Raw genomic sequence first — 22,836 nt, forward strand, 5'->3', positions numbered from 1 at the left:
CACCTACAAGACAAGAACAACATTTTGGAAGCATAATCAATACATCTGAGTCACATGCGAGGTTAGGGTACTTTCTCACAAGATTCACAAAACAAAGCTATTTCTGTAACCCCATGGGGGAGATATGCTGCTGAAAAATAACGCCGTATCCTGTAATTGGTATTGATCTTGCCTGCTGATTTTGTGAAATACATGATTATTAAAAAAAGATCACTTGACACATATTTGCATAACGTGTTGAAGTTTTAGGAGAACGGTGTGATTGTTTCTCTTATGCTGCTCCACAGACTATTCACAGTCCAGAATTAGAACGTATGTGTATTTCCAACACACGTGACAACGGTATGATCAAGTCATTTTATAAATAAGAAAATATACCTTTCTTTGATCATTGTGACAGTTTATAGAGTTCCTCTAGTCAAAAATGCATCAGTGACAGCTAGCTATGTTTTTGTTTATAAACCTTCAGATCTCGCCATACATATCTGTGGACACGTATGACGGCATCCCGCCTCGTGTAGCGGGCGGGCAATTTGGATCATAATTTGTTGATGTGATGTGACACGCTACATAAAATAAAATAAATAAAACTACTTCAAAGACTATCACCTCGAATCTCCCTCGGTTTTTCAGCCCCGGTCTTGTACCATTCGTCTGCGATCCCTTTAAGCAGACAGCGTAATATTGAGACATGAAGAATTTCTGCAACATATAATGTGCATTATAGCATGTCCAGGCATTTTAATGCAAATAGGGCCAGCTACAGTAAACACTAAACAGCAGATCAGACTGAAATGCATATAAATCAGGTTATTTTTCCTAACATAAGAGAGATGAACCAAATCCATTTGCTCCAGTTACTATTAAGTATCAACACATAAAAGCAATGATAATCAGTTTAAAACACTGTAACGCCATAAAAGGCATATAATCTATAATCACTCAATCTGATGCTGCTCTCCTAAAATACATTAAGTTAATAGATTAAAAAAGTAAATATATATTTTTTTTATCCCTGCATGCAGTGGGTGAGGACACAATTTTTTTTTATTTACTCACTTATGCTTTAACCTTCATGTTTTCCAATCATCTCCAGTCATTCCTTTCTTAAGAGAACCACAAAACTTATGTAGGAAAGACACAAATGAACAGTTCTCCTATTGTAGGAGCTTTAACCAGGACTAGAAGGCTGAAAATGGCACAGTTCAGACTCCACACGAACCGTTAAAAGTGCGTTGGCATTGCATCTCGAGCTTTACGCTTGTGCTCGCATGGCATACCTTCAGGCATGGCCTTTTACAAAAGAATAAGATGTCCTACAATGAATACGATGATAGGTACACAAAAACATTTATACATTTTATATAAATAACTATTCCCAAAGCACACACACACACACACACACACCGACCTGTCAACACTAACTAATGTTCACTACCAAAATTTGCATTGCCGATGATGTGTTCTGGCACATGTTAATAAAATACAAAGTGCATAAATAAATAGTTTTACTTATTTTTCACTGGGTGGTAGAAAAAGATGCAATTACAATTTCATTTCTCTAAGACAACAAATGAAATACTGTAGCGGTTTGTATATCTATTAATCTAAAATTATTTCTGTTCATCAAGCACAGCTGGGTAATTCACCATGCCAAGACACACTCTAGTCTGCTCAGCATGATCAGCATGGATTTTTTTTTCTTTCTGCTGTATTATATTTTTTCATTTACACTTTACATTACAATGTTAATGTTAGAGTGAACTCACTGATACCAATGAACAACATGCATCTTTGCTAATAATTTTGTGGATTTATTTGCGCCTTTATTTACTTGTAAATACACATTGTTATTGCGGTTGCTTGCTTGTAATCACTTATATTAATATAGGTTTAGCACAGGCACTGTAATATAAAGCGTTAAATCTCTTAAGTACACAACATCTTGAAGGGAACTTCATCACAATGCTGAATACCATTAATTCTGGAGGACAATACTAGGCTATAAGAACTGCTCCAAACAAACAAAAGAAATCACTAATTTGTAATGTTGGGATAATGAGAGGATAATGCGCAATGATATAGCCTAAATACCACGACAAAACAGCACAAAGCATTCATTTCTAGGTAATGCAAGTGAATTTCAGTCGGACAGTTACACAGGAAGAAACTGTTCAAGAAAAAAAGTGGAAGAACGACTGCATGTACGTTTTTAAATGTGATTTTCACGACAGTGATAATAAGAATCAGATAAATCAATAATAATACGACAAATAGTAATAATTATTATCATAAAAATACAGTTTTATAAAAGTTGAAATTAAGCTGTTAGAAAACACAAATCTCTTTCAAACGCGTGCGTTTATTTGAATATGACAAGCTAATTATCGCTGTACCGTCGTCTTGCATTGAGACCGAGAGATATCTGTTGTTAACACGCAATAATCTCGGAAAACCGTAGCATTTTTTGCCCAGCGCTACTCCTGCCCCACAGCGGGAGAAATCTTGGCTTGTTTGAGCCCGATGAGTTTCTGATGGGAGATTGGTGACGTAAGAGCCATCAACAGCGACAGGCTGATCGAGGCAGTCGCGAGGATGGATAGATGGACAGATGTTGGGGCGGAACTTGGACATATTTCCACATTATTAGCCCCTACCGACAGGCGTACAGCATAAATGATCAGTTAGATTGCAACTGGCAATAGCTCAAGGATGCGCAGCAGCGTCAAAGGTAAGAACATGATTTAAACGTCGCGTACAAAGATACCAACGCTTCGGCGGTGGTGATGTGTAATATCCTAGCCTGGCGAATTGACACGTTTAGACTATACTAACAAATGTGTACACTCACCGGTATGCGGTGTGCAAGGCGAAGCTCTCGCGTCGGTCCACAGGCTGAATTATCCGCTGAAATCACAGCAGAATCCCCGCGTGCCGAACCGCCGCGCGTCGAAGAACCTTAAAATCCGTTAGAAACATCATCAGGCGACCGGAGCGAGCCAAGGCCACCTCAAAACATTTCTCGCGTTCTCCTTCCGAGCGATTTAAAAACACACCCACCCACTCGCCAACTTACAGAAAGAGTGGACATTGCGTCAACGCTGGTTTAAAGACAAAAACAAAGTTGGGATTTAAGTGTGATTTTGGGGGGTGCCAGGTACACCGTATCAACAAAGTACTGAAGAGCAGATATGCTGTTGTTTTTTTACGGTTCTTAACCTAATAGGATCCGAAATGTCTAACACCGCGGACTCGTTATTTAATTTGTGGATGTTTTGCAATTGATGAATAAGTAATGTGTAAGCGTTGTAGAGAGGCTTGTTACGGTCATACTCAACTTGTTCCAAGAGTCCCTCCCCTTCCCGTGCAAAGTGTTCACTTCCTAGTAAGGTGTAACGAATCAATCTGTAACTTCCAACTGTCCTTTTTTTCGGGGATGGAAAAAGGTCGCAAATAATTTCCTTTTAGCGTTTGGACGCCTGGAATAGTTCGTAAAGTGTTGTTCGCCTCGGCAAACGTCATCGAGACAGATAAACAAAACTGGCAAAAAGAATAAAAGACAACGAAAGGATCAAAGAAATGTTGTGTGCATGAAAAACTGTTTTTAAAATATCCGACAAAACCAAATAAAATGTTTACAGCGGACATCCCGCCTTTATGCGTTTGAATGTTTGCGCGTGACGTGAAACTTATTTTCACGATGACTGTAGTACGATCATAGTTAAATTTTAAATAGCACTATTTGTTTATAAAGCCGTATGCTGTGTGTATTAGTTTGAATGGACAACATACAAACAAGTGATGTCTTCTCCAAAAAGGCAGTTCGTTGTCTTTCAAACGCTCCTGTTGTGTGGGGAGGGAAAAAACAGAACAATTAAAAAGATTGACAGGTGGGTTTTCACTGTCAGAGTGACGCTCCGGAGGGGTGGAGTAAAGAGAGAGAGGCAGGAAAGGCAACTCGATGTGTCTGTCTATCAGTTGAGACTGTCTGAACCGCTCACGCATCCTGAACGCGCGATACATATTTCAGCGAAGAGCCGCGAGACCAAGAACGCCGTTTCTCTCCCTGGAGTTTCTGTTTTTTTTTAAAAGAGCAATTAGTTTACGTTCGTTTGCGAGAGAGTGTGTTTTTTGTTTATATATCGCTCTGTAGTAAACGCGTCACGCTCGCCCGAATCAACTGTCCACATGTTTCCCTGAGCATGGACGGACAGTGTGTTTGGTGAATATCGGGAGGAGCACGAGCACGAGCAGAGACTCTCCACTGCGCGCGTGGGGAATTTAGTCCGTTGAAAATGCGCACTGAGCTCGAGCCCCATTTGTGACTGACATTAACTGTCTCCTGTCTGCCTGTCTTTTCCCTTGGTTTGTCCCGGTTTTTAGGCTTTCCACCGAGCGAGAGGACGGAAATACACTTGGACGGGCTCTCCATAACTGGAAGTTTCTTCCGTTTTGCTACAAACTATTGCCATAATCCAAGGAGAACCTAAGGAAGCGTTTTTTTGTTCTGTGTTTATGCGCCGTTAGACATGGACGGGAGATATATCTTGAGCTCTTGGCAATCATGCTATGAAGACTTATAATTATTAAACGTGCCGGCCATACACACCTTCCTTTTTTATTTTTTACAGACATTTTTGTCTGTAAAAAAAATCTACAACCTCTCAAGACCTATTGACCCCTCTTAGACTTTGCATCGGCTCAAAGTGACTTTTTAAAGAGGTGGAATAAAAAGACAGACCCCGAAGAGAAGAGGAACGCGTTAATACATGCTTTGTATTACATTTTTGAAATTAATTCTTCCCCCCCGTCACTGGCATTTTGGTTCTGTATGAGAAGTCAAGTGGAGGGTGGGACGACAGCATGCCGCGGAGAAAGCAGCAAGCGCCGAGGCGATCTTCAGGTAAGCGGTGCATGCATGTTTTGTTTACGTAGGGGGGGAAAATCCTAAAATCACACACACTTCATTAGTATGTGGGTTGAAATGCTTAATCCAAATATTGACTGCAATTTTTGACTTGTTTTCTGTTCGTCTCTAACTTTTCAAGAATGTCAAATACAAAGGTAATTTCATCAGAATGCAGTTGTTCATTTAGCAGAATTAATTCATTTTCAAATGAATGCGCGAGTTTAGTTTTTTGAAGTTGTGCCAAATTAAAACTTCACACTCCACCGTGGCCTATGTAGTCCAGTGAAAATGCAGTTTCAAAGTGCTCAAGTTCGCCCATTTAGATGCGGATTGCCATCCTTGATTTGATGCTTGATTGATCGCCTGTCATGTGGCCGCCTTTGATCTATTCATTCCTGATAAACATCAGTAAATCATTCACCATGGAAACACGCATGCGCCTTGCAGCCGCAGCCACTCAAAAGACAACTTTTGCCCCCGTCGTGCGGGAAAATAGAGAAAGGAAAGAAGTTTTCGGCAGGGTTATACACTACTTTTTTTCGTCATTCAAAGAGAGGGGGATAAGGGATTGCTGGGGCGTGTCGAGAGCACAAAATGTAGCAGAGAGAACATCTCTTCCCTGATAGATGTCACTGAGCAAGGCCTCTGTACTAAGATCTGTTTTCCTCTTAGTTCAATTTATTCATGTGAACCGTACCTGCGCTCTTTGATGTTACAAGATTTCTGTTTTTAATGAATCTTCTATGAAGAGCAAGAGAGCAGATCTAGTTATGAACGCTGTTGGATATCTTTAAAGGCGATTAAACACAAACTAGCCATTATATATTAAACCGTTTTGTTGTATTATACTAAGGGAGTTCCATTTTGTCCTTTTTGAGTTCTCCTTTTTTTTCTTCTTTCCTTCGTTTTTTCTTCTCCTATTTAATCTCTGTGACTAACAGGTCCATTCTCTCCTGAATGAAGGCTCTCTTTCAAGTTCAAGCATCAGTAGAGTTACTGATCTGCAGAATTAGGCCCTGATATTTGACTGATGAGGGAACAGCCGACATACCAGACACACTGCTGTAACCGAGGTCGACTTTATGAGGGCTAACAAGTGCGATACACAGTTGACGCTTCGTGCGTTTCCACTGACTAACATTTATTGTTCCTTGGTTTTTACGTTTACCTTTCCGCTCAGTGGAGGGAAATGGTATTTTTAAGGGATTATTTTGTCTCCCTGGCTGTATGGCGAGACTGACGTGGGGAGTTCGAAAGCTCACAGAGGTGAGATGGCGCCTGGTAATCTGACCTGGCAGCTCCTCCACAAAAACAAGCCATCAGCCCCCTCCACCTCAGCTGAATATTGATTTAATTTTCTCTATTCTGACAGGCATGTTCATCATTTGCTTTAATGGTCATTCAAAAGTTGGCAGGCACATTGTTTCCGTTTTTTCCCAGAGCCTGACACTTTTCCCCTATCCATCAAAATATAAATGTTTGGAATTATTGATTGAGGGAATAAAAAGAAAAGCCGCTTAGCGTGACAAGGTGATTTGTTTTTACTAAAACTTCTAAATCATTCGAGCTGACTGAATTTTTATTTTTTTTATTTTGTTACATTTTGCGCTGTGTACTAAAAGCACTTTCTACCTCCATTGCACCGCTCCACTTCTCTGTTATGCTCCACCTCTTTTAACGGATTTGGTTGCTATCATTGCCATTGTTTGCTCTGAGTGATTTACATGCATCGGCTGTGGGCTTAGGTCGTTTTGGTGCAGTGGGATCGGAGTGGCCCTCTCTGTGTTGGGCTGCTGCAGTCATTTGTATTTATTTGCTGGCTTTTCTCTGAAACAGACACGGGCCTCCCACGTAGAGCACAGACTGTGTCTGTGAGTTTGAGCTCTAGCAGAGAGGAGAGGAGCCAGGGGAGGACTCGGCGATGAATGCGGTATCTCTCCGCTGCTCCAGGTTTCATTTGGTTTTGTGTTTTCACAACCTCCCACGCAGATAGAGACACGCTCGGTTTGCATCCATTCCACGCACCTCCGTCCTCTGGATAGCCGGGGCGTAAACACCGCCGTGAGGTGGTTTGCAATATTTTTGCTGCTTTTACTTTTCCACCAGTTTAACTTTATTTGATTTTACATCTTGGATAACTGCCCTTTTTTACTTTTTTTTTTTTTTTTATAAACGTAAGCATGATTTTATAAATTGTATTCCTTTTTAGATTCGCATTTGAGACAAGATTGAGATTGGAAAAAAAAACACAAGCGCACTCGAAAGAAGAAAAATAAAACGTGAGGAGGGAGGAACCAGCACAGGGAGTCATTAAAACGCATTCTGTCCTCAGCACCAGAGGCTTCTTAATTATCCGACATAAAGGTAAAGGTTCCTCTGCTGGCTTCATTAGGGAGGAACCCTAATTATCTGAGCTCCTGATGGATTTGTGACAGGCTCTAACGATTAAAGCTGACAAATTCAGCGAAGTGTCAGGTCTGCAGCTGCCTTGATGTAATCAAGTTGATATTATACAGTCCCTTTAGCCTGTAGTGCTGAATTAACTCAATTTTCTGGTGCAGGTGACAAATGGACTTTGCTACCTGACTAATCACGTCACCGTGGCAATGCTGCCTAATGACCTCAGTAATCCAGGCTCTTAACCGCACCGCTGGGCCCAGAAAGCATTTGAGGCAGCCAATCAGAATGCCCCTGCGTTAGCCAATCGGGCCTGGTGCTCTGCAAACACGCCATCATTCCGTCTCCATGTTGATGGACGTACCACTGTTCTTTGTCATTGGTCGCACTACCGTTCAAGCTCTGAGTGTACCGACACACCGTGCTCCTGCTGACAATAATCGCACCACCGCGCTCTCGAAATCTGAAAATACTGTCAGAATTTGAGTGCTGTTGAGCGGCTCGCTTTGCTTAAGTCTCTCAGTGCAACATTACATACAAATCAGCCTGCATTTACAGATTATATTATGTGGAGTGCTGTTACAACTCAGTTGTGATTTATATGTGTTTTTGTAGCACGAGTATGAGGTTAATGCCTTTTATTCTCTAACAAAGATTTATTATGTTGCATTAAACATGTGGAGGTTTTGTTGTAGTCTGTTAAACAGCCTGGTGCTTCTTCATATTCATTCTCATATCTGGTGAGAAATGTGAAATATACTGGATGATCATTTCTCAATTTGTGATGTATTTGTATTAAAAGATAGGAGTTGACTGCCACCATTTGTTTTGCATGTACGACACAAATTATAGAAATAAATCTATAGGGGGACATTTAGACGTCATGTTTTATCTGTCTCTCTTTCTTTAATGCCTATTTTCATGCTAGCAAAATAAATAAATCTTCCCGCAAGACGAGAGAATGCAGCGTGACATCTGGGCTCACCTTGTGTTGGCTTCGCTGGAGGGTAGACTCATCCGCTCTCATGTCATTAACAGGTGACATTGACCCATTTAGTCAATATTCATGTTGGGACCCACCACTTACAACTAATAGTTTAATTTGCATTTGGGGATCAAGCCAGTGGCCTATAGGAAATCAAAGCGTATCCAGTTATTCTGAGTCCCGAGCTTGCCGTTCCCCTTGTCCGAGATCGTGGAGGTTGAGTTTGATTAATGAAGATCGATGACAGGTTTTATGGGAAGAGTGGATCAAAACGAAAATATGTTGGGACTTAGTATGAGCCAAGTGTGATGATACACAGTCTGCGGTAAACACCGCTCTGCGGTTTTAATGAGCTTAAACACATTTGGGAGTTATCTGGTTTCTTCAAGTTTCATAAAGTCTAAAATTAAGAATACTTCCAGACGTGTGTTTGTGTGTCTGCTCATAGTTGCTGAAAAACGAGCACACAGAGGACCACAAAAAGCTAGCGTGTCACCAGAGGAGGTTTGGATTAGAGGTACTGTAGCATTATGGGAACTCAAAACTATCAAAAGGGCCAGCTGTGTTTTTTCTTACTCTTTCTTTCTCTCTCTCTCTCTTTCTCGTCCTGTCTGTTTTGATCCCCCATGTTTCATTTCTCAGCTAATTTAGTCCACAGTGAGTCAGAAAGATGAGAGGGAGGGGGAAGAAAGACAAAAGAGAGAAAAGCTCAAGTCATGACCCAGCAACGGGAGTCTCCAAGCTAGAGGAGTACACGGAGGTCAACGTGTACCCAGGGGAGCCCACGTCTGCCTTCTCTCTGTCCTGCCCTGCACTCATCTGTTGCTGCTTTCCCTTGCTTTTTTTCCTGGCTCACAGGAAGGATGGGGTGTTTTTAGAGGCTCGGCGGAGTTTTCTCATCCCAGTATGCCGTTTTCCTCATGGAGCGCCTTATACATCCTCATCAGATAAAACACAAACGGCTCGGCCAACAGATCTGTGCCGATGTTTATAACGGGCCAGCAGGAGATTGAGGTTTGATGTTTGTGTTGTAGGATCTGAGGAGCGTGTGGCGTCTCAACAGGATGATGCTGTTTGTGACATTGTCTGATTAGTTGCATATTTTTATAGATAGTGTAGTTAATGTTATATTTCAATGGTTGATATAATTTCAACAAGGACGGCCAAACGTACATGGGTTTAAGCCTTGCGGTCATACGTTCATATTTAGTAACATTAATTTTGACAGATGAGCATGAAACGAAAGGAAGCTCTTTGATGATGTTAAGTAAACACCCATGAAGCCCCCTCAAACTCAGGGAAGTCACGTCCTGGGACTCGCTGTTCCTCCTCCCATCAACCACTGTATTCTCAACTCAAAATATCCTGCCTGCTTGAACACAAAAGACCAGCTAAAGACAGATGAAAGAGAGAAAACACAGGTCCCTTTGCATTATTTTCTTAAACGCTGTATTGTGTAAGTTCAAATAATGTCTTCAATAAACAATATTGCAACAAAATATTCAAAAAAGTTTACGAAACACTTCTCCTCGTCTTTCATTGGTCACAAAAACAGTAGTCCTGCCCCCAAGCTCACACTTGTTTGGGCTAGTTGGGATGCTCATAGAAACCAATCACTGGGTCTCATTCTGTATTTTATATTTGTACGCACAGGAAAAATTCTCACAAAAAATTTCTGCCAAATTTACAACATTCGTACACCGATCACTTCGATCTTAACCTCTTTCTTACGTGATTTTTGCGTACATGGTTCGTAATTTGGAATAAAATTTCGTACTAAAGTTGTTGGTGAGTCATCATTTGGTTGCGAAAATATTAGTACACAGACTACTCGTATATGTAATTTTATATAAAAAATGTGTGTTTAACTCTAGTTAAGGGCTATGGGAAGATTTCGAACAGTAAACCGAGGGTTTAGTGAGTAAACTGTTATATTCAAAAATGCAGGAGGGTGGGGGGGGGGGGAGGAAGTGAAAAAATAAAAAAGGGAGCGAGCGATAGAAGAAAGGAGTGGTGCTCAGAAAGGTATTAGAGCTGACAGATGAACAGGAGTGGGGAGAAATTCTCCCGCAGCAGCTGGGACTGCAGTCATTATCCTGACAGGTGTCAATTAAGAATTACTGCCTGCCTCAGTCCTCTGCGCAGCCCAGCTGTCTGCGCAGCAGAGAAATAACACTTTACCCTTGTCACTTTGTTAGTTCGTAGCCATAGCCTCCGAAAATGAGTCGCCCCAACGCTAATCGATAACCAGTGTATTAGCAATTATTTTGCACATTGATTTACGAGGGCCAACGACTTCTTCTGTGCTGTTATTAGCCCTTGATTAGATCTGCCCGCACACGTGAACACACACACACTCACACACACGCATTCATAGCATGCTGCCCTGTTGCCAGGTGGATATATGTTTCCTCCGAGGCCCCGAGGTCTAGAACAATCTTAGTGCAGAGTCTTAGTGGCCCTGTTGGGCCTTCCATCACTCGTGGCCGTTACAGAGACAGGCCCCTTTTAGGCCCCACATGCACCCACACACACAAACATGTACAACACCTCTGTGGGGGTTGAAATACAGCCCCATTTCAGGCCGGCCCTGGATGAACGCTGATAGGGTTTGAGTATGTGTGTGTGAGAGAGGTGCTTGTAAAAGGCAAGAGTATTAGTGAGGTGTCGTGGTCTGTTTCAGCTAAATGAATGGCCCTTTGCTGTAGAAGGTGCTCCTGGTTACCAAGAGTTATGGCTGACCAGATAGGGGGCTTCTGGGTAATGTCTGTGTGAAGGAGCACTGAACCTTTGCTACATTTATTTTCATGTCTGTGGATATTTAATACTCAACTTTAAAGCCATCGTCAAGAGCTTTGTAGGTGTCTTCATGACTCTGCAACAAGTGTGGCAATGCGATTAGTTGTTAAAAGGTTAGTTCTCCCAAAAATTTACATTTTGTCATCATTTACTCGTCCTTAGGTCATTTCAAACTTACTTTTGTTCTTCTGTAGAACCTAAAAAAATGAATAATAGATTTCTATGCTCCTTTTCCATACAGTTACAATGAACAGGAACTGAAGGTTTCAAGATTATAATTGATATGCCTCTGTACAAAAGTTTGGTGTCATTTAAAAAAAAAAAAAAAGACTTCAGAAATGAACATATACGGTGTTTATAGACTTACTAAATATTTCTATTTCAAAATAAATACTTTTATTTTCAACCTTCTATTCATCAAAGTATCCTGAAGAAAGTGTCAGTTTCCACAAAAACACGAGAATAAAAAAATGCTATTTAAAATATATGAAAATGGAAGGCATTTTAAATTGTAACATTTCACAATATTACTGATTTTTACAGTATTTTGATCAAATACATGCTGCCCCGGTGAGCATAAAAGGTTCTTTCAAAAGTCTTAAACTTATATACTTATATAGCTTCAAGTCACAAGGACCACTTTTTTGCTTGCTTTTGCATCCTTTTTGAAACTTGTAAGCTTGAGCCATTATATATTGTAATTAAATGGAAAAGATTGATCCGCACAATCTTCAAAACCTCTGCTTTTCCACAGAAAAAAAAGAAAGTCATGGCTTTGGAGCTGAGTAAATGATGTCAGAGTGTTTATTTTTGGGTGAACCATTCCTGTAAAAACTGTACTTTCACAAGCTGTAAGGTAATTGGGTTATCGTGTCACCTGTGAAAACAATGCTTGCGTATATGCTTGGTCGTGGTGGGTACGACAAACTCTCAAGTCTGAAATCGTCCTCTCACCCATACGTAGTGGTGGATTATGTTCTTTATGCTCGAGAATGGGATTTTTGTTTGCTCGAGTGCGACCTTTGCCCTACAGGAACTAAACAGAGAACCTAATCCCTGGGTTCCCCTGATGTGCCGATGTATGAATGGAGATCCCTCACCCTCCACTCTTGATCAGAGGCGTTACGATTCTCCTCTATGAGCGCTAAGCCACTGGACACACAATGAGTGGATAAAGATAAGCCTCCAGCTTGTGTTGACACTCTCATTGAGCCCCATAATGCACTGCTCCGGATCGCACTCATAAAGACTTGGCTCCCCTTTTTTACGAGCCATTTTCGAACGGTCGCACAAAATGCCTTGATTTTCGGTGTTTTTACCCTGACACTTTCATTGCTCGTTTTTCGTGCTGTGTTTAAGACCACATTTGCAGTCCATCACCCCTAAAGCTAGCTAAAGAGCCGCGTGTCACCCTCATCTCCTGCTGAGGGTCACTTTTATTAGTTTCATTGATAAAAGCCTACGCACACAGACAATTGCTGGTAGGTCCTCCAAGTGGCTGTATTTTTTTTTTCCCTGGGAGAAGAAGTGTTTTATTTAACTGATAGGACACTGGAAAGTAATGAATATAATCTTTCCTTTTTTTTGTCCCTAGTTTTATGGGACTGATAAGGCAGTTTACTGCTAAGGCAACAGTAGTTTCTTTTTAGATGGACAACATGCAGGACAGATCCCTGTCTCACAGTATATCATTTTATTTCCCATCTTTGATTTATATATTCAATCTCGTCTTCGAATCATCTCCTAAAGTATGAATCACTGGCATTCATATTTCAGGATCTTTGATAAATACATGCAGAGTTGATATCAGTTTTAAACCAAAAAAAAAGTCTGGTTTTCATTTCATTCACGTACAGAAGCCTTGAGGGACGTGAACTGTATTCGAATCCTCCTCATATCCTTTAATAGACGGGCGAACATGTCGTGACTAGTCTCCCAGACTCAACTTTATAGGTATTTATAGTGATTTGGACACAATCACATTCAAATGCCAAATGCCACATGTTCTGAGAGGCCTAAAGCTTGTTTGGAGACAGACTCGCCCAGACAGTGTCAATCATAGTGCTAAGCTTTGCTCTGAATCTTCTGTCTGAGAAATCAGTGGGGGGTGTCCCCTTCAAATCTGCCCCCACTGCCCCTCCCCTTTCTGTTTTTTCCCTCTTCTCTACTGGCCACCGCTTTCTTTAAAAAAGCCATATGCTTCCCAGTTAGACTTCAGCGTGTGCACACATACACACGCAGAGGCTGCGACACACATGAGGATCAACTATTAACCTTGTCCAGCTGACTGAAAGCCATACGGTTGGTGGAACTTTAACCGAGGGACGCATCATTGATCATTGACTTGTTCTGCTCAGCCCCTAAAGTCTGTGAGCTTGGGAACTTGAGATGAACAGATGTGCTGTAAAGAGGAAAAGTCAGGTGACTCAAAACGAGGAACGCAAACATTTACTCTTCCATTAACAGATCTGAGCTTTATAAAAGCAAGACAAACTATCTCGGGAAGAATTAAATCAACAATAGACGTTTTAGATCTTACTTTAGATTGAAAGTCGTGACATGTCGGCTCACAAATTCAGTGTCTCAGGCCTAAACTGGTTCTAAAACAAAACATTACGATGTGTCAATCATATTTGGCATAAGCATAAGAAATGTGCCAGGGAATTTTTTTCATTGACCAGCAATGGGAGACGAGCCGTTTTCGTGTTCTGCTGAAACGTAGTGTTGACATGGTGTGTGTGGTGTGTGTGGTGTGTGTGTGTGTGTGTGTGTGTGTGTATATATATCTGTGTGTGTAGCTCTTCTTCACTAGCGCACCGTTTCCATGTTAAATTGGTTATGGCAGCGCAATCCAGCCCTACTTAGAGCCGTCAGAGCAGCCGCCGTGTGACGAGCCTCAGCAAGGACGTGTCATAAATACTGAGGTGTCGTTTCTTTCATGTAAATATACCTCTGTTTCAAGTATCGTCCATCAATACTGCACACGGGGGGAGATATCTAGCTGCTGCACAAAGTATGTGCTCTGAAAAACTGTAGCGGGTGCTATTAGGTCTAGTTTTGTCTGGAAGTGAAGACACACTTTTTTTTTAAGGGTTTATATTTATTTTTATATATTTTTTTTTTAGCATTTTCCCCCTGAACTCTTTTTATGATATCTGTGAAGGTTTGTGGCATTTTTTTTCTTAGGAATTACATGCACAAAATAACTATTTATAATTTTTTAATTCAGTACCTTTAGCTGGTGATGCTTCCGTGGCATTGACAAATGACCTTTTTCCAGTTAAATGGATGGACTATATTTTAGTTTGATAATGGTTTTTAGTTTGATAATGTTTTATTTTGTAAATTATATTTATGGAATACTTATGATCCTGTTAACCACTTTGAGTATAGACCTGAAAATGAAATTTACAACTTAAAAACGTAAGTCTTAAATGCTTTGGAGCACAGGCTTAAGTTTGGTCTCTTTTTAAATGAGACGCGTAGCAGATTAGTTTGGTTAACTTTAGTTTAGTTTAACTTTAGTTTGCTAAATTGAAACTAAAGTTATAGAAGTTTAAGTTTATTATTATGAAAAATGCACAAAATAAAATGTTAATTTTATTTGAAAAATGTTTTCCAAAACATGTTTTACACTGAAACTGTGAGAATTTTTTTAGCCATAAATCTAAACAAGTTTGAGGTTGATATCTCAAAAAAAAAAAATAGCTTCCAGTAAGATTTTGTTTGGGTGCAGTACCAAACGTTTCCACTAGATTAAATTTCTCTCCCATTCATTTCTAATGCAATTTTACGGCAACGATACGTGAATTTAAAAAAAAAAATGTCAGGATCGTTTAACCTTTTCAAATCTTGTCCGTATATATATATTTTTGTGTTCACATAGCAAGTGCCAATACCTTTACCAAGGTTCATACTATTCCGATGAAGTGAAAAAAAAAAAAAAGACTGAACAGCATAACAGATTTACATTACTGTTCAAAGGTTTGGGGTCGGTCAGAACTCTCTTATGCTCAACAAGGCTGCATTTAATTGATGAATAATTTCATAATTTAATTATTTAATACTAATTTACTTTTAAATATACATTAAAAACAGTAATATTGTGAAATATTGTTAAAAGGTAAAATAATTGTTTTCTATTAAATTAAAATGTAATTTTTTCCTGTGATGCCAAAGCTGAATTTTCAGCAGTCTTTACTCTACAGTCTTCAGTGCTGTTTGATATTTTTTCAGCATTCTTTGATGAATAGATTTATTCAAAGAACACTTTACTGTAACTTTTTATCAATTTAATGCATCCTTGCTGAATGAAAGTATTAAACTGAGTAGTTTATGTAATTGACCTCTGTTATTGTCTAACCTCACTTTCAATCATTAGGAAAGGCCAAGTTGCTGAATCGTCATTGATGCGTCAGCAGTCATACATCAATGGTTGCGATGTCATATCCATGATGATTTTCAAATTTTTTTCTTCTTCTTCTTCTTAGTTTCTTGAATTGATGTTGTGTGGACATGGATGGTAGTTACAGGGTAGATTTTTTGAAGAGCTTCGCATACTATATAGACAAAGGAGGGAAAGTTCAGGTGCCCTGAACAATATGCCCCCTTAAAATCACTGTACCTTGTACCTAGTTGGTTTTCACTACCACATGGTTCCATCCATTTGCATTCAAAATGGTGGGGTTTTGATGTTTAAATAAATAGCAGCTCTCAGGCTGAATGTTAGGACAATGTTGTGAGACAGACAGTGGAGGGAGGAGGGGCCAGCACTGTCTAAAACCCATCACTCATTGGTTAATGATACTCTCCTCTCATTTAGCCACACCATTCTCTCATTCCCTCCTTCTTTTAACCCTTCACAAATCAAACGTGGGGTCATCCGCAGTTCACGGCCCCCAGGTGGTCAGGAAAACGCTACCATGCCCTCGAGGGTCCGTTTGACGGCGTATGTCTGTGTGTATGTTTTTCCCTAAACTGTTGTCCAGGTGCCGATTTCTCCACAACTTCATCGCCGCTGTTCTGTTTTTTGTCTCGCCGCCTGTTTGTCTAGTGTCAGTCTCACGGCGTGTGTGCGCGTGAGGTGTTTTTTGAGCCCGGTGGCAGATTTATTGCCTCGGTGCTGTTATTGTGGTGTAAGAGCTGAAAAGTGTCTGTCTGTTGCTGTCACTAAAATATGTCAGAAGTTTTTCCTTCATCTTTTTAAGGTGTCAGTTGATTGTAACCTACCAGCTGTATAAAGTTCAGGATTGCAGATAAAGACGTATAAAGCATTTGCCTCTTGTATGTTTTGTTGTTTGTAATTGTATTTCAGCAGAATAGATAGTCTCATTTAAAGTTGTACATAAGCTCCGCCCCTTTTGTGTGCTTATTGGATATTTTTCCTAATTTGTTTATGCGTTCAGCCACCAATAAGAGTCAATTTTTTTACCATGTTTATAACCATTTAAAATCTTAGTTTCCTCTCAAATCAGCATTGAAAATGCAAAAATTATCACATTTTGGCCTTGCGTGAATGATTGTTGTGTGGTTCGCCTACGTCCATCCTTGAGCTTTTCCTCCCAAACTGTCAACTAACAAAATACAAAATGAAACCCCTCCCTCCCTCACTCTCTCTTCCCTTCCTTTCCACAGTATCCTCTTTTCTCACACTAAATTTAGGTCACAGCTGTAAAGACAATGAAGCTGATTTGAGTATTTTTCTAGTACTTCCTCTGATGTTTGGTTTTTGTCAACGAAGACTGGAATAGACACATTTACATTTGATGTTTTTATCATGCGTGTCGTTATCCAAGTACAGTTCGGTTGCCGTATTAGTAGTACTAGTAGTGATATTGTGTCTGTGTTTGTTTCCTCTCAGGTAAAGAGAAACCCCAGAGCTGTGGAATTAAAGCCTTTTACCCATAATCCATCTGACCTGGGTTTGTTATTCCCCCACCGCAAACCTTAAATCAATCTACAAATTCAGCTCTATGTCCTTGCTCATAAAAGGCTCTCCTTTCGCGTTCAAAAAAATGAGGAGAAAAGAATGGGAGAAGAAAAAACAGCCGTGTAGGAAAGCAGGGACCTTATATAAAGGGCATGGTCTGCGTCCATGCCAGAAAAGCTTGATTTCCTTTTGCAGTGCGGCCATACATCAGAGGCCCTCCCAGCTGGACTGTCACACTCTGACAGAATGACATGTGTCATTTATCAAAGGGGCCAGAGCTTGGGAAAACTCATATGACAAAGCCTGGGAGAGTTCATTCCCCCTTATCCACAACACACACACACACACACACACACACACATAATCCATCTCTCTCGTTCTTTCACTCTCTCACACACAATTCCCTCCCACCTTTTCGCCGCTCGCCTGTTGCCAAAAAATGGGTCTGTAATATTTCTGTCATCTACACACCAACTTGCTGTTCTTTTTCCCGTTCTCTCTCTTGCTCTCTTTCAAAGTTTTTACTGTGTATTATTCTTCCCAAAAGCTGTTTTGCAGTAGTAACTCTTCAACCGCATAATTCCTGTGTTAATTACGGAATCATGTGTATTTTGAAGTGATTAAACCCGGCGTAATGAAGCTGAAGATCTCAGATATCCTATATTGCGCGAGCGTTGCTCTGCTGGAATCCATTCATCATTTCGAGCAAACTTCATTCTTAAGTCTACTTGCACCAGCTGAGAAGGAGAGCGAGAGAGAGAGAGAGAGCAGGAAGGAGAGGGGTCAAATATAGTTCACACCGCTGTGTACTACTCTACAGGGCACATTCACCCATCACTCAAAATGTGCTTTCTGTCTCTCACTCTGAGGGGCGGGAATAGATGAATTCCACAGACTCTGAGCTCCGGGTTCTAGCGCTGCGCGGCCGACCTTCGACCCCTTAAACGAGCTCTGAATATGTGGTGTGTAATGATCCTCGCGCTGTAAACATTTAATGACTCAAAGACTGTCATGGGAATCTTCGCATTCCCCACCCAGAGAGAACGTCAAAGGAAAGATCCTGTTTGTGAGTTTATGAAGTATGAGTCTTCATACAGATCTTTGTTCTGAGCATGAATCTTTTTGCCAATTAGATGCATAACATCCTTATTATTAAATGTAAAGATCGATAAAACCATAAAGTGGAGTTATGGCAGTTGGCAAATGGAGTTTATGTAGGTGATGCGACGTCTACTCAGTATGAATCTTCATCTCTGGACAGACGATTCATACTCTGATCAAAAGTTTGTACTTAGGGTTCCAGTCTTCTCATACATTGAGCCATGTTGCTTATGTGGGTGATGCGAATTTGAATCTGGCCCGCTCTCAGTACAACTCTTTTGCTCTGAGCAAAAGATTTGTGCTCTAAAGATTTGTACTTTTAGTACCAGTCTTCTGTTTCAAGTATGATTCATCTGCTTTGAGCAGAAGATTCTTATTGAGAGTGAGCCAGATTAGACTCAGAGCATGAATCTTTTCCTCCGAGCTTGAATAATTTTATCAGATAAAAAAAAATTGTGCTCTGAGCAAAGATTCATAATCAAAGTAGCAGTTTTCTGCTCCTAGTGTAAAACTTTTTCTTAGAGTACACATTTTTTGATGCATGGAGCCATGTTGCTTGTGCTGTGTGGGTGATGTAAAGTTGGATCTGGCTCGCCCTCTGTATGGATTTTCTGCTCTGAGCAAATGATTCGTGCATTGAGAAAAGAATCGTTCTCTGAGCAAAAGATTCACATTCAAAGCAAAAGATTCATACTCCCAGAACAGTGGTAATCAGTGTGCATATCTTTTACATTATACATTGTCATAGTGCGAAAACGAATATGGCCGATTCCATTCCCTCCTTCTCCCCATCTATCCAGAGTACGAATCTTCATTCCAAGTACGAATTAGTTAGAACTAATTAGTTCGTTCAGATACTTTATTCGCAGGTCGTTTGTAAGCTCTTTTCCTCAGGATATGAAAACTATGAATAAAAGATGGAAAAGAACAAGATTAAATGAATAAAAATCATCATTTGTACGTGGTGCCATACGACGTCATCTTCCCTTTAGGAGGAATTCTCTCTCTCTCAGCAGGTTGCTGCTCTTCCTTTCACAAATTCTCTTTTCTCTCTCCCCTCCACTTCTCCTCACGTTCCCCTCCCTCCCTCCCTTTCTCCCTCCCTTGCGGTGGCGGGGCAGGCCTTTTCATTTGTCTTCATAAGCCTAATTTATTTTTGCAGCCAGATGTGAGCTGACAGGCATCAGTCAGTGGGGCCGCTGGTCCCCCCCCCCCCCATTCTCAGGTCAGCAAAGCAGTCACGTCTCTCCGTTTGACTGAGTCCCCCATCAACATTACACAAGATGGATGTGTCTTTAAAGGCCAGATTGATTGTGGATATCGGAGTTATGGCATCATTTATCATGGTGAATATTATTTAGGTGCAGGGGAAGAACAAGAGAGCGGAGATGGGGGGGACGGCGTATTGTTAGAGGGCAATTGGAAGGCTGTGAAAGTTTAATTGCATGTGTGTGTGAGTGAGAGAGAGTGGAAGGAGAGGTAGTTTGTTTCTGGAAGGTTTAGCGAGTTTTGCTATGCTTTCGTTTCTGCCTGGGAATATCATGTTGTGTTGAGGGATGAGCTTTTTGCGCTCTCTCTCTCTCTCTCTCTCTCTCTCTCTCTCTCTCTCTCTCTCTCTCTCTCTCTCTCTCTCTCTCGTTCTCTCTCTCGTTCTCTCTCTCTCTCTCTCTCGTTCTCTCTCTCGTTCTCTCTCTCGTTCTCTCTCTCGTTCTCTCTCTCTCTCGTTTTCTCTCTCTCTCGTTCTCTCTCTCTCTCGTTCTCTCTCTCTCTCGTTCTCTCTCGTTCTCTCTCTCTCTCGTTCTCTCTCTCTCTCGTTCTCTCTCTCTCTCGTTCTCTCTCTCTCTCGTTCTCTCTCTCTCTCGTTCTCTCTCTCTCTCGTTCTCTCTCGTTCTCTCTCTCTCTCGTTCTCTCTCGTTCTCTCTCGTTCTCTCTCGTTCTCTCTCGTTCTCTCTCGTTCTCTCTCGTTCTCTCTCGTTCTCTCTCGTTCTCTCTCGTTCTCTCTCGTTCTCTCTCGTTCTCTCTCGTTCTCTCTCGTTCTCTCTCTCTCTCTCTCTCTCTCTCTCTCTCTCTCTCTCTCTCTCGTTCTCTCTCGTTCTCTCTCTCTGATGTGTTGTTATTGATTGTGTGTGATGTGGGCCTCTGCGTGATTTAGTGCTCCTCTCAGGACCCTCCATACACTCCGTTCTTTTCTCAGCCCACTTTCACGCCCGTCACAGAAGCTTCTGGAAAAAAAGAACGAGTTTCCAGCTCTTTGTGTGGCTAGGCCCAGGGTCAGAGAAGAGTGTTCGGGACACCAACCAACAAATTTATCATTTTCCATCCCTCAGCTTAAATCTCTCGTGGTGTCCAAGCTGAGGTGAGGCTTATTGTTAGATACAGCAACATGTTTTCCTTGCTGCTTTTATCTAGCCATCATCTCTCTTTAGGAAGGTGGGATGTTCTACAAGACACATAACTTCCTTATTGTGAAATGTGGACAATATAGAGCAGTTGCAGCAGATGACGCATGTGCTCTTATACATTAAGCAATGTTGCTCATGTGGGTTCAAACTTTGTTCCTTATCCTTTCTAACCATTGTTTTCTGTCCAATCTCTAGCCACGGTTCTTGTCTTTTATTTTTCATTACATATACACACTTTTTTTTTTGAGTGTATGACATTGGAAGTTTAACATTTTTGATTGTACTAAATTGTAAGAAACAATCTAATTTTATTATTATTATAAATTTTACTATTTATTTACTATTTTTAAAAGTGATTTACAATGCATTAAAGATAAACATTTTAACAATGTTTGTTCACTGGTAATAAAAGCCAGTGACCTTGTCGTTTTTAGCACCGTGCTCTCTGCCAGTTGAGCTATTCATTTGCATTAACTATTTTCTATTTAAAAAAAAAAATTTGTAGCATTTTGGCATACTGTGACGTTGCCTCCAGCTCATCTGTTTTTTTTTTGTTTTTTTTTGTCGCCTACCTCACTGATGTCATTGACGTAGGAGCCAACAGTTGCCCCGAGCAGACCAAGGGCATACTCCACACCAACAATCTCCTCCTGGAGCAGGCATGAATTGAACAAGCAAGCAAATACGGATGACATCAGACACTTATTTTTTTAGTCGTTTAGGGAGCGAAGGGTAGACAGTAGAGGGAAGCGCAGAGCCGTCTGTTTTATGGGACGGTATGGAGGATTATTTATGATGCCGGCCCCTTTTTTCCCTAGTGTAGAGATGCTCTTTGGAGCGCAACCTGATATCTAGTAGTAACAGTCTGGTCTTCAGAGAGCTGCTAAAGTTTACAGTGAGCTGACCCTCGGGGGCTTCCATCACAGATCATATAAAAAAAGGAAATCAGGAATAATGTTTTTAATTCTGTGCTCCTATAGCATTACAGGATGTTGAAAGGCAACGTTCCAGAGTGTATTTGTGTGAAGGGGCTCTCCAATGAACATTAACTGGCCATATTTGCCTGTATCCTACAGGATCTCTGTCGTTTCGCTGTATGTATCTAAACGTGTGTGTCCGGGGATCTCCGCCGAATGGCTGGTGCCCATATTTGTCTCTCGCATGTGCAGGGTTTCCCGGTCAGGGAAGGGTCAGGCTCTGGGAATGTATGTGTGTGTGTGTGTGTTAGCTGAGGGGTGGGATGACGGCACTGGCACATTTGATTGATGGGTAATTGTACAACCAGACTCAGCTAGACTGAACTGGTGAGGTCACGGCCTGAGAGAGGAGGTGCTTTTTGTCCTTTTCACTTTTTCTTGTCCCTCTGTGTGACGTCTTTCCATTCTTTCTTTTTATTACTCCTTTCTTTCTTTCAGCTGACCATCTTCTTTTCCTTCCTTCGTTCGCAATTTTCTTTGTCCTGCTTCCTGAGATTCAGCCTGTAGATTTGTGAATTATTTTCTGTAGTCGCATGTTGATTACGGCCATTCATCAGAAGTGTCCTCTTTCGAGAAACTTTTCCGACAAAGTGCTCTCATCGCAATCACTTTTGTTATGGTTTAGACCTTAATCTATGATCTGCTATCAAACCCTGTTTGTACTTTGCTGCAGTCATATTTTACTCCTCAGATTTAGGAACCTATCACACTGAGCGATTGCTGGACGCTCTCCTTGCCGCGCTCCCAGGTGCTGAACGGAGCCTTGCTTCACGGCTGGTTTTCCTCTGATTCACTCCAGATTAGATTACAAACAACCCACCTCTCACAAAACAGCTGCATTTCAGTCAAAGATTTGACAGGAAGTCTTTAGCTCATGATAAATAGCACAACAGCCACAAACATGTGTATCACATTCCTGCTAGATTTTTTTCTTGGTACTTTTATAAATAATGGGGTAACGGTTGGGAAACATCACAAGATTCAAATTCAAAAATTATTGACATGAGAACCAAGAATCTGTGTCTTGCAAACCACTTGGCCACAGCTCCAACGTAAAGTTGTTTTAGATGCTCATGTTTCTTCAACAGTGATTGGTGTTGATGTCTGAGGCCTTCTAGGGGTAAAGTTGTCTTTTAGAGCCAAAGCTCTCTGCAGTCTGACAGGAATGAAGGAGGAAGAGTGTGAGGGAAGAGCCGAGGAAGACAGCAGCGTGTTGATGAGGGTTGCATAGCGTTTGTACTGCAGGCTCTACTGTTTTTCATCTTTTCTCTTTCAGAGCAGCCTGATTTATGGTAATTATCCATATTTAGGATCATCTATCAACTGGTAGTTGCTAG

General features: G+C 41.0%; 1 protein-coding gene across 2 annotated transcripts in view; it reads left to right on the plus strand.

Moving 5' to 3' along the window:
- The first annotated feature begins 2,544 nt into the window (after positions 1 to 2,544).
- Positions 2,545 to 22,836, plus strand: part of tshz1 (teashirt zinc finger homeobox 1) — a 35,339-nt gene continuing 15,047 nt past the window's right edge. The window contains exons 1-2 of one of the 2 annotated variants that reach the window (XM_079828824.1): positions 2,545 to 2,731; positions 4,384 to 4,903. In XM_079828824.1, coding sequence (XP_079684950.1) covers positions 4,864 to 4,903 — 40 coding nt within the window. In that variant the 5' untranslated portion in view covers positions 2,545 to 2,731; positions 4,384 to 4,863. Of the gene's footprint in view, positions 2,732 to 3,930; positions 4,904 to 22,836 lie in introns of those variants that run through there. The other variant, XM_079828823.1, reaches the window with a different exon arrangement.

The sequence above is a fragment of the Gobio gobio genome (genome assembly GCF_949357685.1).
Source record: "Gobio gobio genome assembly, chromosome: 11".
NCBI lineage: Eukaryota > Metazoa > Chordata > Actinopteri > Cypriniformes > Gobionidae > Gobio > Gobio gobio.